We start from the raw sequence: 20,796 nt of genomic DNA, 5'->3' as shown, positions 1-20,796 counted from the left end.
TGTGCTTAAAAAAGTTGTGAAGAGGTAGCTAACGCACGTTACTATGAGCTATTATGTACTGTACGTCCATGTCAATTACACATACGCAATATTTTATATTTATATCTATTATTTTACTTTCTATTTGGCGTTTTTAGACTATTTTTGCATGCTTTTTTCCCCTGCATTTCCTTTGCCATCTTTCATTTTTTATTTCAGCGTTTGCCTTTCTTCTTTCTCTTGTTTGCTTGTCCTTGTGTTTGTTAAGTCTTTCCTTAGCTAATTTGTTCCTTGTCTGAGGTTTTTTTTTCTTCTGTTTGTTCTACTTTCTGTTTGTCTTCCTTTCTTACAAACATTTGTTCTCTTTTTAAGCCGTTTGCCATTCTTCATTTTTTTATTTTTCCTTTTTTTTCATTTGTTTGCTCCCTTTTCTGGTTTCTTTTTACAAACACACACACACACACACACCCACACACACACACACACACACCACACACACACACACACACACACACACACACACACACACACACACACACACACATACAGATATATCCACAAGAAGTATTTAATTGGATAATATGCATATAACAGTAAAATATGAGTACTTGTGTACATAGAAATGGTCTATTACATGGTACAGTGCAAAAATCTTGATTCAAACACTGCAAAATATGTTGTCAATTATTAAAATGATCAATATACTGTTACAGGCTTACGAAAGTATAATGAAAGATCAAAGCAACCACGGAACAAAGATTGATTTCAGTGGGATATTCGGGAAAACGAGCGGAAACCTTGAGGCTTGATCGTTTACAGGGCTTTTTTTTCTTTCTTTTTACCTCATGATCACGTAAAAGAGCTGGATTTAGTCTGGCAAACATCCACCCTCCCTCTCAGGAACAAAAGATGCTCTCATTCGGTTTAAGGTCACTGAGTTCACGTAAGGACACTCGATAGTGGGCGCAATGAATTTGTATTTGCACCCACTTTTCTCTTTTTTTGTGCCGGGTTTCCATTGTTTTTGAACGTTTCGACCTTTTTTTGCCATTTTGACTTAGGCAAACAGAAATATTGCTAGCGTTCACGTCTCCAGCACGTCTCCGTCATCCTCGGGCAGGGGAATCCCTGTTTGCTGGCTCAGCGGAGGAAAAAAAGGAGTGGAGAAAGCCTTCCAGGAAGTCTCGCCTTGTTCCTTGCGGTTTGCCCGAGTCAAACGATGCCGTCGCCAGTTGACTAAACAGCATCCAAAGTCATTTCCCATAGACGACTAGCAGAACAGCGCTTGTTGTTCGTTCCCTCATCGGAAACAAGTTGACTTTTGGGAATTCTATGGTTCATTTGACCAAGCAAATGTGTGCTTAAAGGGATAGTTCACCTCAAAAATGATGATTCTGCCATCATTTACTTCTCCTTGAGTTTCTTTCTTCCATTGAACACAAAGGAAGATATGTTAAAGAGTGTTCAGCCATTGACGTCCGTAGTTTTGTTTATAATTTGTTCAATGTAAGCGGGCTAGTTGTGTGGGTTGATGTTTTTTAAGTGCTCAGACGGTCTCTATCAGGTCCTTGAAGGAATGCGGTCGCTCTATATATGGGCACAGATGAGTTTTTTGTGTGTTGTCAAGTCATTCTGTCTTCCACAAGCACTTCATCCTTCCCAGCATAATGAAATCAATGAGAAACATCATTTGAATGCGGAAAGATGACTTAACCGCTGCCTGGAGACTGAACAGGCTGTTGCTTAAACAGTCAAATTACCCTGATGTCAAGTAGGCCTTAACTCCAGCCTGGCTGACACAGCACAAGGAAATGTTTGAAGCTCATCTGGTATTATAATGAGTGCCATAATTCAATAATTTTGTGTTGTTCAAATAGCACTGGGAGAAGTGTTTTTGCTTTTTTTTTAAATGAATATAAATGTAATAAAAAACTAATAAAAAGAATCAAGTAATAAAACTACAAAAACTTTCATTTTAAAATAAAAATATAAATTCTTTAAAACATTTTATATTTAATGATCCTTGACTTTAATTAGAAAATAGAAAGTAGATAAACTATATTTATCAGGAGGGCTGGGTGATAAAATCGGTATTTATTGACCTTACACCATTGTCAATAACAATAAAAAAAGTTTGGTATGTAGTTTCGGTATGAAGTGCTATTGTTTTATTAAAATGTGGCTGCTGAGCACGTGCCTTGGAAGCATTTTCCAGGTGCACCCAGTTGAAAACTTTTCCGAAAGCCGCATGTGCACTGCGATTCATGCAAGTAGATCTAACTAGTCTGCTTTACAAAATGTTTTAGTATGCCCCAAATTTTAGTACTGTATGTAAAATGTTTCAGCATACCAAAAAGGTTTTATTATGGTTTGTATTATGCAAGTGAGACAAGTGTGGTGCTAATCGACAAGAGAAGGCACCAATAACGGTCTATACATCATACTAATCAATCAAAACAACTGTTTATTGCTGGTACACACAGCTGATATCAATTATCACAATAATAGTCAATAATCATGAATCATACTTATAAACATCATTAATCAAAATACAACAAAATTGCATAAAAGGCTTATAATGTGAAATAAAGATGAGTAATAAGGATTAAATAAATAAAAGACAGATAACGAAACCCCAAGCAATTCGATATAAGTATATACAACCTCAGAATCGTGCCATCATTTTCCTCTTCAAAAACTGGGGAGCCCGTTGCAGTCACATTGGAAAACCAACACGTGTGTCCGAGAAATCCGGGCGATGTGCACTTATCTTACGGCTGAGCTTTCAATGTTTCAGCAAGAAACCCTCACCTTTATAGTCAAAATTTAGGTGCTGACCAAAGGACAGCCTATTAGGTAAGAGAGAAGTGTGAGTCAATCAGGCCCACCTTCTCTCTCAGCTAGGTGCACATTATTTCTCATTGCAAAGCACAAATTTAAGGTTTTTAGTGTCAGTATGGTTGCCTAGAGTCAATATTCACCTTCTGAAATTTGAAGAAAGTTAACCTTAAGGTCCTGAGACTCTTCTCTGTCATTTGGTCATGCTTGAGGGTCAATATTTTACCTTCTGAAATTTGGAGAAAGGTGTAAGGTCATGAGACCCTTCCTTGTTCATTTGGTTGTTTGTTGAGCGCAACTGGAGAAAAACAAAAAAGTAAACATTTCTTATATAAACCTTGAATATACACAAATCAGTAATAATGGCAGACTATTTGCTACTTGCATCAGAGCTGCAGCAATGGTTTGTCCGTTTGTCATCATCTAAGAAAACGGTTGATGGTCGCCTAGTTACAGAAAGACTGCAGGGGAGCGCAAGAGCATAGTGCATTGAAAATGGTGAAGGAAACCACCATTCGTGCTTGTCACTTCAGGTCAGAATAACAACACGTGAAAATGAGTGCCGTATAGCAGCAGTCAGGAGATTGTAAATAAAAAAGGTTGTAAGGATGTCGCCAGAGTGGCTTTTTGGTTTCTTTTCTTGTTCATCCCAGCCACTAGCACCCCATATGAAAGAGTTTTTTTTTTTTGCATAAGGGATAGTGTAGGCATCCAATGTCACAATTTGTAATGTTGCAGTATGTATTTGAATAATGATGGCTGGTTCCTTTACTTGAAAATTCAGATTTGATCATTTGTTTTGTTTACAGAGTTAATTGTTCAGCATTTGCACTTCCCCATTGCACACACTTTGTAACATTTTATTTATCTTTAACACTTATGTTTATTTTATTTTATAGAGATCAGATATTTTGTTTATTAAAACTATGTGCCTTAGTAATGTTGGTAAATTAAAATAAAGTGGTTAAAAATCTAATATACCTAAATGAATTGTTAAAAAAAAAAATTCAATAATTATCGATATAGAATGATAAGAAACATGATATCGTGATTATTTTTGCAATATCGCCCAGCCCTATTTACCATAATAGTATTTTTTATTTATATAATGTGTGTTTAATCTAAAACAATCTAGCAATAAGTATTTTTGTTTCTTGAAATAAAACAGAAGTTAACTCAAACATAATTTCTGCAAATGGGAACGGAAATAATTCATATTTACATTTTTTATGTATAAAAAATAAAGTTACAAATGCTAAATGAAAAAGTTAAACTAAATTTATTTAAAAACTGTCAAAAATTATAGTACAACTATATAATAAAAACAACTAAATGATTTTTTTAAAAGCTTATATAAACTTGATGTAGAAGATTTTGATGTTATATATCCTAATAAACCTACAGTAGGAGTGCTGGTTAAACTCCTGAAAAATAATGATGAAAAATCCCTTCATATTAATACATGGTGTCCCATTTTTTAATAGCATACGTTTATATGTCTGTGTAAAACTGGAAAATAACAAAAGACATGGATAAGATCTTAGATGCAGACAGTAATGATGCAAGATGGCCAAGTTTTCTGCTCTCGGTTTCGTTTGTCATCTTTTTAATCTGTTCATTATCGCAGTAATCAGGTTTAGAGGAAGCATAATGACTTTGAACTAAAATGCAATTGATTTTTTTTTTTATCATCATTAAAGATCACGAGCTTCTTTGTTCTCACGATATTGTGACCCAACTACCATAAAAAACACACACACACACTTTCTATGTTTCTCCCTGTTCAGTTTTGCCCAAAGAATACTGGTTTTTAAAGCATCAATGAGATATTATGTCAAATAAAACCTCATGAAAAGCTCATTTTGTGGTCTACTTTTCTTCTTAACATTAAAAAAATGCCTTCCATTAATGAAACAGATCGGATATCGTGGCTTCTGGACACCCTCCAGTGTCTGCTTGTTTACCATTTGCTGTTTTTCTTCGAACAGCGAACTGTTCTTGGAAAGTCTTGGCTGTGCACAGAGCGTTTCGAGCCCTCACACATTCCTCAAGTGCAAACAAACACATTTACTACAAAAGGCTTATGATTAGCTGAGTGCATTGTCCTTCAAATCCATAACCATATCATGCGTGCAGCACTTCATCTGTCTAATACACTTTGTGTTGGAATTAGATTGACGGTTCAGTGGTTTAAAGTGTGCGTTTGTTGTGCATATATTTACAACCATCTTTAAGCCTTGTCTGTACAGCTCTGTATGGCAAATTACTGGAGTAATTATGCAATTTTAATGACGTAATTAGGCTTGGTGATCCCACAATTTCCACCACATTCACATCTAGGATTAATCTTCATATTCAGGGGTTTTAAAGGGACAGTTCACCCAAAAAATGAACATTTGTTGAGGATTTACCCACCCTCAGGGCATTAAGAATGACTTTTTCCCCTTTAGTTGAGCGTTAAAAGATTCATTCATTCATTTTTCTTTGGCTTAGTCCCTTATTTATCAGGGAGAGCCACAGCAATATGAACCGCCAACTATTCCAGCATATGTTTTACACAGGGAATGATGTTCCAGTCACACCCTAGTGTTGGAAAACACCCATACACTTGAAACACAGGAAGAACATGCAAACTCCACACAGAAATGCCAACTGGCCCAGCCGGGACTCGAACCAACGACTTTCTTGCTGTGAGGCGACAATGCTAACCACTGAGCCACAGTGCCACCACACTAAAGCTTCTTAGCTGAAATCATTATGGTCTTGGCGGTTCATAAAATGCAAGTTGAGAGTCAGAAAAACATATACAGGCAAAATAAAAGTAATATTCGGGGCTCCTGATGATACATTGACAACTTATGAAGGGAACCATTTGATCTGTGCAAGAAATGAAACATTATTTGCAGGATTATTAGCTTAAAATATATATCTTAAGTGGCTCATTATGCAATTTTAAAGGTTTATAATTGTGTTTCGGTGTCCTTTGGAAGGTTTACATCTATATAAGGTCAAAAGACTTTACTTCTGTCGAATTTTCTCTTTTGTCTTTTTTCAGTTTGAACTGGTTCAAGTATTCAGTCTCTCCAAACCCCGCCTTTTTGCAAGCCTACTCTGTTTTGATTGGTCAGATGATTCTGTGCGATTCAGACAAGCCGGTTGTGATTAGTTGAAACCAATTGCACATTACCATACCTGAATTTCAGCTTCCTCAGAACTTGCACCATGATATGATAACCATTGCATGAGGTTTACTGAATAATTTCACACTTGAGTCCTTGTTACTCGGAAATGTGCTTTTGCAGCAGAAATTTTGCAGCATGTTCTCAAGTTGTCAGATATAAGCATCAGGCCTCAAATACAACCACAGTGTTTGATATGTTATTTGAGATCAGCCAATGAGGATCATATGCTGGAATATGCAAATGAATTTCAAACCGTCATAAGTTTGTTCAGGAAGTAAAGCTGGTTTTACTGACGTGATTCTTCACACGATGGAACAAGTTTCCAGTTGTGATCAATTTGTCTGTCCGCACCATATGCACAACGACAAAAAGATTTAAATCCAGTTTGGACTTTCATTTTCAAACTGTTTGCTAGTTATTTTATTTTTAACATCTGATTTATTAGTATGGCAACAAATGTCACGTAAAATGGTATTTAGACTCACATTGGTAGTTTTTCACACTGAATAAAGCACATAATCAGCACCTGAGGTGATTGTGATTGTCACAAGTTTGTGCCGTTATTCAGCCTTGTTCGAAACTGTTTCTGAAATAGAAATTTCATCAAGCAAAAGTCAAGCAAACTAGTATATTGTGGATACCTGTTGTTATTAATTTTGAAGATACATTTGGAGTATATTTGTCGGATTTATTTTTCTGTTTGTTGTTTCTTTGGTACTTTTGGATTTTTGTTTGTTTGGCACTTGTGTATACCTTCACTGGTGGGCTCGTTTTCATCACATGGTTGGAACAAAAACTCATTTTAAGATTTAAAATATTGCTTTTTATCGTGTGTCGCAACATCACATTTCATCGTAGTCAGAAATCACATACTTCCCTACTATATAGTATGTGAAAAACACCCTAGTATGTCCGAATTCATAGTATTTGAAAACAGTAGCGAAAAGGACCCAGATGGCCTACAACCTGGGACTCTACTCTATCCAATGATGCCACATGAGAGAATTCAAGAATGGGAGTGAAGTGACGAAACTGATGTGGTTAGGTCATGTGATTTATGATAAATGGCAGATGTATTGCGTACGAATTCCATTCACTCTACTCACATTCATACTATTCAGAACATGTCATGTATTACATTCAAAAGTAGTACCTACTCGAATAGTAGGTGATTTCGGATGCAGCCACACTGTTGGCAGTGAAAACGCAAGCCTGATCAGGGTGAACCATACTGAGTCATACTGTACTGAACTAGAGCTGCACGATATTGGAAAAAAAATCTTTCATTGCGATATTTTGTTTATGAATATCATTTTGTTAGATGATTTTAATAGCTCTATTTTGGAAGATTTGATTCATTTAGATCGACTGGGGTGATTGAGTCTTTTCTATGCAGTGCGTGTGCATACAATATAGTAACTTGCAAGCATACATAAATACAACAGAGCACAAATAAATTTTAAATAAACAGTTTTTATGGTTTGCTGGGGGGTCTAATTGTATACAAATATAAAACTTGAACAATCAAATGTAAAATAACATGGTCATCATTGTATAAATAATTTTATACAATAATATAAAACTAATATTTAATAATATTTTTGTTTTAATCTTTAATAAACAATATAATCCTGCTGTGCATTTATCGCGGATACACACATTGCATTATTGATGCTCAAACGATATATTGTTCAGCCCTATACTGAACGAAACTGTCCCGTATCGCTCAGTGGAAACGAGCCGTATTCCAAAAGATGATATTTGAAAGCATCAAAGCGAAAACTCCCAACTAGGGTTGGGCCGATAGACGATGTCATCGTCCATCGCCGATGGCTGATAAACTTCACGATGCTGAGCCGGCATCACGATCCATCGCCCCGCTCCACATTTACATTGATATTTAACTTATTATTTGCATGTCATCTTAATAGCCCTAACGGTCTTTTCATGAGCTGTGTTACATTTTACACAAAGCTGCCGCTTGCACGGTTGACAGAATCGTGAGGATTAAATGAAGGATTATACAGTAACTCTCGCACTTAAAATGTGTAGATTCAGTGGCAAACGCTGTTACCAAACCCCGTCCCACAGACTTTACAGTCAATGGCTTTAGTTATTTTCATAGCGGACTTGAAGCCAATGGAAGTCTTTTATTCACTTTTGGAAAAGTGTAAATGGTGGATTAACATTCAGCACATGGTCACTAACAAGATGTGCCATTATTAGTAACTTTAGGTGCTATCTAAAACAAAATCTGTCAGTGTTATTTTCATTCACTCATCTTTAGTGCTTTACGTTTTCGCAGTTGTAGCTCCTGTCTTCTAAAGGGAGGAGGCATTGACTGAGTGATTGACTGCTGATATTAACCAATCCATCCGCGTTCAGTTCTAGAGCAGTGGGCCAATAAGAAGAGCACAAAGGCGGGGCAAGCATTGCTGGCTTTTTTTTTTTACTTCAGCAAGTTCACATAACTGTTTTAATCTGTTCCTAAATGCTGCGTTTGGCATTTTTAGGTGCAAAGCGGCATTCTGCAGAAATGCCTCCTAAATCCGCGCACACGGTGAGGATTTCGCAGTGAAAACAGGTTGCACGACAACAATTTATGCACTCGCTCAAATGCTTCCACATATATTTTTAGGTCGCATAGATAAAATTTTGGGCGCACATGCGACCAAACAGGTCGAGCCCCAGCATCTTTACTTGTTATTATTTGCTCATAATAATAATAAAATAAGTAAGTTATCATCAATCGCAATACAAATTACAGTGAACTCCAGATGAACTCTCATCTCCTCCACCAGCTGTGGGGAAAAGCCATTATAACGACACCGATCACTGTGCCTATTCATGCCAGAGTCCCGTGGAAAAAGTGATTGACAGGTGGTGATTTGTGTGTAACTTTATTTATTTATGATTTGGTTATGGGTAAAGCAAAGACCATGTGGGACAGGCAGTAAAAACTGTAGGCTACAATTAATTCATTTGTTAAGAATTAATTGATATTTAACAACAACCCCCCACCACCTTTGACGACGATGCCATCGTCCATCGCAATGTTTCACATTAGACATCGTACAATGCCAAATTGGTCAACATCGCCCAACCCTACTTCCAACCCAACAGGACCCGCCCCTTTTTGCTATCTCCGCTTTTGTTCATAAACACGCCCCTTATTTCTAATTGGCTGCAAGTGTGTTTTGACACTGTGATAAAAAGCATGTAAAATAGTACTTGCTGCACTTGTAAGAAGACAAAAACTAAAATATATTTAAGCTTTTTATTTAAGCTTTAAAACTTTGTACACAGTATACATGATCCACGGGAGAATCTGAAAAATCACCAAGAGACTTTAGTTTCTCAGTTATGGTTTGTGAATTGATCAAGTCAGCATGCTAAATAGTGATTAGTTAATTTATGTTTTTCTCTCTCTCTCTTTCTCTTTCAGGACCTCTCTTGTTTAGACGATCAGCTGATCTTCTCCCCTACAAATGACTCTTTATCAGAATACGCCAGTCCTAACTTCCTCAATGCTGACATGGCGCCCAATGTGCCCACAATATGGGACATCAAAACACCAGCACCAGTCCAAGAGGTGAAGCTCACTCCTCAAACACACTCACACACTTATTCCAGTTAGTTCAACAATGATTTATTGAGAGGTTTTTCGTTTTTTGCATTGCATGTTATTACCAGAAACCACGCCTGTGAGTGGCACGCCTGTAAAAGTCGACCTTTGTTCCTGCTCTGATAGTAAAGCATGTGATCTTTCTGTTAGCTTGAGCTTGTTTTCTTTTTTTTTCCTTCTTCCTTCTCAGAGTTCCAACAGGTTTCACGGTCTGAACTCTTTGGATGACATCACAGCCATCATTAATACACCACCCATAGGCGGATATCAGGTAATGATGATGATGATAATGATACTAATAATAGTCATTTACAAAAAGAGTAATTAAATCATACAATGTTTTTATAAGTAATGTTTTTTAATCACCTAAATGGACTTGAATGGAATCAGTTATAGTAGTAGTAATAATAATAATAATGATAATAATATGTATGATATAATATAATCTGTATGTAATGTTTATAAAGTACATCATTAGTAGTATTTTTAATAATTGTTATTAATATTAATAATATATTAATAATATAAAAAATTTAATAATTAAAAATGCAATTTATAATACAAGTGAATATATTATTATATTATTGGTATGATATTTAAATGCATTCAAATGATAAATGTTAATAATATATAAATAATAGGATAAAACTGTAATTAATATGAATAAAAATTCACATCTTTGTATTAGAAAAATATATTATCTGTATTGTTTTGGTTAAAAATAAAATAATAAAACAAAAATACAATTAATAATAGAAATAAACAAATTATCATATAATAAATATCACATATTGTTTTTATATTCAAATGATTATGAAAATGAAAATTAAAATAAACATTTACAAAAGGAATAATAAAAACAAACAAATGAAAAAAAAAGCATAATATTTTTTCAACAGTAATGCTTTTTAATCACCCAAAAATGACTTGCATAATAATAATAATAATAATAATAATAATAATAATAATAATAATAATGATAGTAATAATAATAATAGCAATCATTTGTATGATAAAAAATGTATATAAATCAATGTTTATAAAGTACATCATTAGTAGTATTGTTTTATATATGTTACTATTATTAATCATATATTATAATATATTAATAACATTACTATATTAATAATATATTTTAATATATAATTTCAATTAAAAAATGCAATTAATAATACAAATGAATATATTATTATATTGCTGTTATTATAATTAAATGCATTCAAATGTTAAATGTTAATTATATATAAATAATAAGATTAAACTATAATTACTATAAATAAAAATTCATATTTTTGTAGCAGAAAAATATATTATTAGTATTGTTATGGTTATAAATTAAAACACCAAAACAAAAATACAATTAACGACATAAATAAAAATATTATCATATTTAAATGCATTCAAATGATGATGATAACAATAGACATTTACAAAAGGAGCAATTAAATCACACATATGAAAAAAAAGTATAATGTTTTTATAAGTAATGCTTTTTAATCACCTGAAAGGACTTACATAATAATAATAATAATAATAATAATAGCCAAAATTTGTATAACAATTGTTTATATAAATTAATGTTTATAAAGTACATCATTAGTCAAATTGTTATTATTTGTTTTTAATGGTACTCGTATATTTTAATATTTTAATCATAATATTATTCATATTTTAAATCAAAATGGCATTATTATATTATATTAATCATAATATAAATTAAATCACTATTATAATATATATTTTAAATAAAAAAATGCAATTAATAATACAATTTAATATATTATTTTATTACTGTTATTCTATTTAAATGCGTTTAAATTATAAATGTTAATAATAATAATAATAATATAAAAGGGTAATATAAATTGAAATTCATATTATGTATCAGAAAAATATTATTAATATTGTTAAGCTTATATATTAAAACACCAGACCAAAAATACAATTAATAATACAAATAGAAATGTTATCATATATATTATTATTGTAGTTTTTATATTTAAATGCATTCAAATAAAGAATGTTATAAATAATAATAACAATAATAATAGCAATAATTTGTATAACATTTTTAATAAAAATTAATGTTTATGAAATACATCATTAGTAGTATTGTTAATATTTGTTATTAATATTAATCATATATTATAATATATACTTTTAATTTTAAAAAGCAATTAATAATACAAATGAATAAATTATTATATTAATGTTATTATATTTAAATGCATTCAAATTATAAATGTTAATGGTAATAATAATAATAATAATAATAGCAATAATATGAAACTGTAATAGAAATAGAAATAGAAAAAGATATTATTAGTATTATTGTGGTTATAAATTAAAATGTCAAAACAAAAATACAATTAATAATATAAATAAAAATATTTTCATATTATTGTTTTTTATATTCATAAATACATTCAAATGAAGAATGTTATTATTAATAATAATAATAATAATAATAATAATAATAATAATAATTACAATATCAAACTGTAATTAATAGAAATAAAAAAAACATTGCTTAGAAAATATATATTATTAGTATTTGTGTTACTTGTTATGGTTATAAGATAAAAATTAACACAAAAATAGAATTAGGAAAAAGTATTAAGAGTATTATGTGTTTGTAGTAGTATTATTATATGCAAATGACTTTCAATTCTGCCTTTTAAATTATTCTTGGAGTTTTGTTATTTGTAGTGAAAGTTAGTGCTAGTATCATTTCATTTTTATGCCTATGCATTTCCTATTTTGAGAACTGTCGCATTGAAAGTAAACTACACATTTATAATGTCTAAAAAACACCCGCTGCTGCTTAAACATTATTAATTACTTTGTGAAAGTATAACAATAAATACTAAAGTCAGACAGCGAAGTCTCTCTTTCTGTTCTCACTCCTATAAACCTGTTTTGACACAGAGACCCCAAACCCAGCCTGAAGAGGAAGAGGAAGTTGACGTGGAGGAGGCAGAAGAGCTCGGTCATGTTGACACCTATGCAGACTACAAACCCTCCAAATGTAAGCTCTCCACTTTTTCACACATACTCTATTATTGTTGTTATTATTATTACTGATGTTTTGCTCTCTGTAATTTCCATCTCAGCCAAAATAGGCATATCTCATCCAGACCGTGTGGTGGAGACCAACACTTTATCCAGCGTTCCTCCTCCAGACATCACCTACACCCTCTCCATCCCAGAAAAAACCATAAGCGATGGTCTGCTGTCGGCGCTGCAGCTCGAGGCCATCACATACGCCTGTCAGGTGCTCCACAAACACACACAACACTCCTTTATACTGTGACTAATGTGTCTGGGCTATTGCGGTTTTATTTTGTTGTTATTTATTTAATGAATCGTTGTTTGATTTGGAGGGTGTTTCCGAACCATTTGTAAATTGTTTAGGTATAAAGTTGTCGATTTGTGTGTTTATTATTTTATTTAATTAATTAATTTATTTTTTATTATGTATTGTTTTATTATTTAACTGTTTGTACAGTTATTGTATTATTTATTTGTATTTATAAAATGTGTTACGCTTAAAATGCATTCATTAATATTAGTTATTTGTTGTTGTTTTTTATTTATTATTTTTGCATTGGTGTTATTTGCTTTTATTTATTTATTTATTAGTTTTTTTACATAATGTTTTTTACAATCTTTAAATTAGAAAAATGTGAGTTTGTTTTTTATTGTTATGTATTGTTTTATTATGTAACCCTGGTTCTGTTTGTAGAGCGATTGTATTATTATAGTGTTATTCCTTTTTATTTATAAATATTATATATTATTTATTTGTGTTTTTACAATTTTTGTATTTTTTTATTATTATTTAGGGGTTTTTTACCTTTTCACCTTTAATTTGGATAGGATAGTGCAGGGGTCTCAAACTGCCGGCCATTTGCTGCCCTCCCTCCTCCTCCCTCCGGCCCGCAACTGACGTTAAAATATAATGAGATTTGGCTGACCAAAACAAATATTTTTGAATCTCTATCATTGTTGTGCAGTCGCGTATAGCCACTTATGGTCCCCCCCACCTACTGAACATTTAAAGTACGTACTATATATTCGGGTTACTTTCAGTTTCTCTCTGTGTGTGGTCGAGAGTTACGCACGTGCAGATTATTTCTGTGGCTGATTTAAACATTGAAATATATGTGCGTAGGTTTTCTATTTTTACTAAAGCTCTGTTTTTTTAAATATTCATTTGATTATTATTAGATTTATACCACCTGTACTGTGTTGTACAAACACATATTTACGACTTACACCAGTGGTTCTCAAACTTTTTTCACCATGTACCACCTCAGAAAAAAAAGTCTCTCCAAGTACCACCATAATGACCAGTATTGAAATACAATAGCGTAGTAGGCCTAATTAAGCAGCTACAGCACTCAACATTTAAAAAAACGAGGCAGATTAATTCCTATTATTAAAAATATTTATTATTGTCAGCCACTTTAAACATTATAAATAGTTTGAACATTAACCTTACTTGCAGACAAAATATTTTTTTAAAAACTTCACCGTTTAAGTTAGAAAGTACTTTTTAAATTTGAATTAAAAAAGGCACAGTCTTTCTTTCTTAAAAAGTAATAAGAAAACTGCTGTACTTGTAAAGAATTAATGTATATTAGCCTATTAGCCTATTCATCTTGGACCTGATAAATATAGGCTATAGGCTATATATATATATATATATATATATATATATATATATATATATATATATATATATATATATATATATATATATATATATGTATATATATATATATATATATGTATATATATATATATATATATATATATATATGTATATATATATATATATGTATATATGTATATATATATATATATATGTATATATATATATATATATATATGTATATATATATATATATATATGTATATATATATATATATGTATATATATATATATATGTATATATATATATATATATATATGTATATATATATATATATATATATATATATGTATATATATATATATATGTATATATGTATATATATATATATATATATATATATATATATATATATATATATATATATATATATATATATAGAGTAGTTTTACAAAAAAGAAAGATATTGAGAAGAACAATTGCTAGTAATGTCACTAAAGTTACCCAATCTGCTTTCTGCTGTTAAACTTTTGGTTAAGCAACAATTGATTGGGACAGAATATATTATTATGCCTATTATTAAATTGTAGTATTTTCATAGCAATTTAAACTACCCCTTCAATATGTAGAGTAAAAAAAAACAAGAAGGTGCTTTGACTGCTTATACTCTGGGGAAGACTGTCTAAGTGCATCAGTTACTGTACATCAGGTTTCCACTTTTTTTGTGCTTGAATGTTAAAGCGGCCTTCCTATGAATTGTCAGTCACTGATATGGCCCCCCGCCAGTTTGAGTTGAAGTAGAAGCTATAGACAGGAAAGTATTGAGAGCAGAGAAAGGGGAAGGGACTTCAAGCCAGGAATCGAACTCGGGTCCCCATGGTGCTATATGTCAGCGCACTTAACCACTAGGCTATTTTGAGGTTATTTAAAAACTGTTTCTTGTTGTTCTGATCCCAAACAGGGGATTTTTTATTTTTATTTAATATACTGCTCATTTATTTTTTATATTTGGTTCATTTATTTAATATAATGTTTGTTTCATTTTGAGCCTATTCAGTTATTTTTTTACTGTGAACTACTATCTGAAATGATAATTAATTAAAAGAAATTCACATATTAATCTATAAGTTTAAAAAAAGTTTATTTTAATTAATTTGCTATTTAATCTGGCAACGCATATGATATTTCATTCTTTTATTTATTTATTTATTTGTATTCCATTTGAACTGAACATTTACATTTCCGTCAAAACTTTGCATACAGTTCAAACCATCGTAAATTCACAATCAGACATGCTTTTTTCCTCATATCAGTATAATAATACATCTCTTGTTTACTTCATTCTCCAGCAACATGAAGTGATCCTGCAGAACAGCCAGCGGGCAGGTTTCCTCATCGGTGATGGCGCTGGTGTGGGCAAAGGCCGGACAGTGGCTGGCATCATTCTAGAAAACAACTTAAAGGGAAGGAAAAAAGCACTATGGTGAGAGGCATCGACATCCAGCACCACTGACCGAGTTTCCTGGCACATTCATAATATGATAATCCTACATAACATCACTGTACCCATAAACACATCTATAAAAATTCATATTCATTTTAAGCATTCCGTTTTCTTGTATGCTGGTTTTGCTCACATTTATTGCTTTTTCTCTCATTTTATTTACATGCGTAAGAGTGAATTTTTTTTACTGTGGAATTAAACACACTGCAAGTAAATGTGTGAAACTGTAAAATTGTGGACTGTTATTACAATGTAAGATGTTCTTGTTGAATGTACTTATAAATGTTATTTATTCCTGCTATTTACAGATGGATTTTGAGAATCCTTCCTCCAGTATTCAGTGTCAGACGGTCCTTCACGAATCATACTCTGTTCTGTTTTGATCAATTATTATCGGTACTCAATCACTAATAGTAGCTCTTCTAATTATCAATATTAAAAAACTTTTTTTCTTTTTTGCTGCTTCATAAATATGAGGATAGAATGATTTCTGAAGGATCAGACACTGAAGACAATTCAAGAAAATGCAGCTTTAAATTGCAGGAATAGATGACATTTTAAGACACATTCACTGAGAGAACAGTCATTGTTAAAATGCAATCATATTTCACAATATTACTGTTTTTCTAGGTGAGCAAGAGATTTCTTTAAAAAGATGTACAAACCTTTTTAAAGCGTTAAAAATTGTTGAGAATAATAAATGAGCTGTAATTAGGAATGCTTTTGTTTTTTGTGATTTACTGATAAACTGATAAGTGAAACACCCAAATTATTAAGTTTTGACTTAACTACAAGGAAATAATAAACTTTTGCAAGCACATTTTGCTGACATTTCCTTTTTTTTTTCGTAAACCGATACAAATGTTTACTTGTGAGTTGTGCAAGTAAACGTGCTCATCTAATCTGTATTTATTGCTGATGTGTCCTGCAGGTTCAGCGTCTCCAATGACCTGAAGTATGACGCAGAGAGAGATCTCCAAGACATCGGTGCAGTCAGTATACGAGTGCACGCCTTGAATAAGGTCAGTATTACTGTCCAGCTCAATATGCAGATCGTGTAGCTAGAGTTTTCTCACTTTAGGCTGTTTTTGTGCAGATTAAGTATGGAGACACAGCTACCTCAGAAGGGGTCCTGTTTGTGACCTACTCAGCACTGATTGGGGAGAGTCAGGCGGGCGGACAACACCGAACACGACTCAAGCAGATCCTAGACTGGTGCGAGCCTGAGTTTGATGGAGTCGTATCCTTCACTATGGGGAAAAAAAGTGTATAAATTATTAAATATATATTATTATTATTATTATTATTATTATTATTATTATTTTATATATATTTAATTTAATTTTTTTTTTCCATGTCAACAAAAAAATTATATAATATATATAAATATATATAAAAAAATATATATACAGTTGAAGTCAGAACCCCCTGAATTATTAGCCCCCCTGTTTATTTTTTCCCGCAATTCCTGTTTAACGGAGAGAAGATTTTTTCTACACATTTCTAAACATAATAGTTTTAATAACTAATTTCTAATAACTGATTTATTTTATCTTTATCATGATGACAGTAACTAATATTTGACTAGATATTTTTCAAGACACTTCTATACAGCTTAAGGTGACATTTAAAGCCTTAACTAGGTTAATTGGTTAACTAGACAGGTAAGGGTAATTAGGCAAGTTATTGTATAATGATGGTTTGTTCTGTAGACTATCTGAAAAAATATAGCTTAAAGGGGCTAATAATTTTGACCTTAAAATGGTGTTTAAAAAATTAAAAACTGCTTTTATTCTAGCCAGAATAAAACAAATAAAACTTCCTCCAGAAGAAAAAATATTATCAGACATACTGTGAAAATTTCTTTGCTCTGTTAAACATCATTTGTAAAATATTTATAAAAAAGAAAAATTCAAAAGGGGGCTAATGATTCTGTAAATAATGCTTAATAATTAAGTAAATATAGAAGAGTATATGTAAAAAAAACAGTAATATAATACATAATTATTGAATTATTTTATTACATTTTATAGCCTTGAATGATTTTTTTAATCTGGAAAATAATTGATTACTTTGTATCGTATTTCATAATATTTAATTATGTTTATAAGAATATGTATACAAGTGTATATATTAAAGACTATATGTAAACATGAATATTTTACATAATTATTACAAATATTTTATTACATTTTATGGAATTTAGGAGACAATTTTTTAAACCAGCAATCTTATTGTTACTTATAAGTCAGACCATTATTCTTTGTCGCACTAAAATATTGTAGTATAAGTACTACATAAGTATGTAGTATGCCGGCAGCTAGCTCTCTACAACTCTCACATGGTCGCCCACTGAAGCTAAGCAGGGCTGCGCCCAGTCAGTACCTGAATGGGAGACCACATGGGAAGGCTAGGTTGGTGTTAGTGAGGCCCTAACGCCCCAGTATATTGATGGGGACTCTATACTGCTCAGGGAGCACCGTCTTTTGGATGAAAAGTTAAACCGAGGTCGTTAAAAAATTGCAGGATGTCCTTCGAAAAGAATAGGGGTTTAACCCCAACATCCTGGCCAAATTTGCCCACTGGCCTCTGTCCATTATGGCCTCCTAACCATCCCCATATTATAATTGGCTTCATCACTCTCCACTCTCCACCAATTTGCTGGTGTTTGGTGTGTGGTCTGGCGCAATGTGGCTGCTGATGTGTCATCCAGGTGGATGCTGCACACTGTTGGTGGATGAAGAGATCCCCCCCATTGTGTAAAGTGTCTGGAAAAAGTGCTATATAAATGTAAGGAATTATTATTATTATATAAATATTTATTAAAGATGTATTTGTGAAAACCCTTTGTATTTTATTTCTGAATAGTAAACCACATTAAAGAGTATAAATTAAATATCAGATAACTATTAAATTCTTCATACTTCTTTAGAGCTCGGTTTCTAGAGCTTACCAAAGCATAAATATGATTGTGAACAACAAAACTGCTTTAACCCTTGACCACAAGCCTCTATTAGATTATATTTGACGAATGCCACAAAGCCAAAAACGCAACGTCCACAAAGATGGGCAAAGCCGTGCTGGATCTCCAGAACAAGTTGCCATTGGCCAGAGTAGTGTACGCCAGTGCCACAGGTGCGTCTCTACCACATTCACTATAACAATCCCCATCACTACAGCAAAAACCAATGCTAAATAAAAGACCCTGTGCTTATCAGGTGCCTCAGAGCCAAAGAACATGATCTATATGAGCCGTCTGGGGATTTGGGGAGAAGGAACTCCTTTCCGGACCTTTGACGACTTCCTCCACACCATTGAGAAGAGGTTTGTGGAAAACGATCAACTTGAACTGGCCAATATGAAAATGATTTGATGAATTTTGATTGAATTTAGGATTCACCCTTATTTAGCTCCCGTTCAAACGTAACTACGCTAAAATTTTTATATATTATTTATAAACGAGCTGTTAGCTAAACAGCCAAGTGGTTATTGTCACTTTAATAGTATTAAATTAATTATTGTCAATAATTATTGACATCTGATAACTTTGCTTTTTCACTGATGTGTGTTAAATATATACATTTCTCCTCTTAAACCATGTGTGATTTTCTGTAAGGAGAATACTAGACAGATTATTTCATCTAAAATAAAGAAAACTGTTTTTGGACAATCAGTTTTTTTCACTTCAAGCTGCCGAAAACCCAGCAAGCATTTCTTTTGTTTAAAAAAAGATGTCTAATAGACGTCTAAACATAGTCATCTTGACTAAAACAAGGCTAAATTTGGGCTGTCAGTGAAAATCTATTAGACGTTTAAGAATAGGCCAATATGAGGCTAGTCATCAAATAAACAGAAATAATTGACTACCCATATAATATCTGTCTAATCTGTTTATTTGATGACTAGTCTCATTTTGGGCTATTCTTAGATGTCTATTAGATTTTCACTGACAGTCCAAGTTTAGCCTTGTTTTAGTCAAGCTGTCTACATTTAGATGTCTATAAGATGTCTATTAAACACAAAATTGTTTGTTGTGAACTTAAAGTTTACACTTAAAGTTTGACTTAAGGAAACTCAAATAGGCAATCGTTCATTTGTTTCTAATTTGATTGATGATTATGTGATATTATTATATGTGTGTGTGTTGTATCATTCGTAATTAAATATTGGTAATTTTGTAACAACATCCAGGGACTGCAGATGCAAATTAGCGTAACTCTGGCACAACTTGTCATGTTGTACATTGTTGTACAATAAATGAAATAGTAATAATAATAATAATTGGCAGGGGTGTCGGGGCAATGGAGATCGTGGCCATGGATATGAAGGTCAGCGGGATGTACATCGCTCGCCAGCTCAGCTTCTCAGGAGTCTCGTTCCGCATCGAAGAGATCAGCTTGGATAACGATTTCAAGCTTGTGTACAACAAAGCTGCTAAACTTGTGAGTTACAAGAAAAATCTCTGCAATCTAAGCTATTTTATGTGTATTTTAAGGTACATAACTGGCAAGTCCCGTTGATCAGTGGCCATTTTTAAGACTTAACGCACACATTACTTTTCAATTTAGGGCAGTCATAATAAATAAAAGTACAAAAACACTACTAACCCCAGCCATTTGACTGTACAATTGACTGTACATGTAACACATGTCAAAAACTATGTTATCTCCACCAAAAAGTTGTTTTATGCAAAAAAAAGTGTACAGAAACTCATTGTAAAGCATCAATACAGCAAAAATAATCATTAAAATATAATAAAAGTATGTTTTTGGATTCATATTTATATATAAATAGACTTGAAAGTGCGTCCAAAATGACATGTCTGTTCATAATGTCTGTTCCTCACAGAATGCTATTATATGGCATTAGAAGACATTGAATAGAGTGCAATAGTAGTGAGAACCCCTTTAACAATACTTTAAAAGCACATTTAAATATCCATTCCTCATTCACTTTAGTTATATTGATACTGTATATGGGTTTGAACCAATGACTACATACACACGCATC

At 32.2% G+C, this 20,796-nt stretch overlaps 1 protein-coding gene across 2 annotated transcripts in view; it reads left to right on the top strand.

Moving 5' to 3' along the window:
* Positions 1-20,796, top strand: part of si:ch73-63e15.2 (protein strawberry notch homolog 2) — a 90,188-nt gene that overhangs the window by 57,377 nt on the left and 12,015 nt on the right. For both annotated transcript variants that reach the window (XM_056447403.1, XM_056447404.1), the window contains 10 exons: positions 9,445-9,591; positions 9,815-9,895; positions 12,553-12,652; positions 12,738-12,898; positions 15,632-15,765; positions 16,718-16,808; positions 16,883-17,026; positions 18,804-18,921; positions 19,005-19,110; positions 20,075-20,228. In XM_056447403.1, the coding sequence (XP_056303378.1) occupies positions 9,445-9,591; positions 9,815-9,895; positions 12,553-12,652; positions 12,738-12,898; positions 15,632-15,765; positions 16,718-16,808; positions 16,883-17,026; positions 18,804-18,921; positions 19,005-19,110; positions 20,075-20,228 (1,236 nt within the window). The remainder of the gene's footprint in view (positions 1-9,444; positions 9,592-9,814; positions 9,896-12,552; positions 12,653-12,737; positions 12,899-15,631; positions 15,766-16,717; positions 16,809-16,882; positions 17,027-18,803; positions 18,922-19,004; positions 19,111-20,074; positions 20,229-20,796) is intronic.

Source organism: Danio aesculapii, chromosome 22 (genome assembly GCF_903798145.1).
Source record: "Danio aesculapii chromosome 22, fDanAes4.1, whole genome shotgun sequence".
In the NCBI taxonomy this organism is placed as follows: domain Eukaryota; kingdom Metazoa; phylum Chordata; class Actinopteri; order Cypriniformes; family Danionidae; genus Danio; species Danio aesculapii.
Note: the sequence above shows the minus strand (reverse complement) of the source record. Positions and strands in the feature narration are given on the sequence as shown.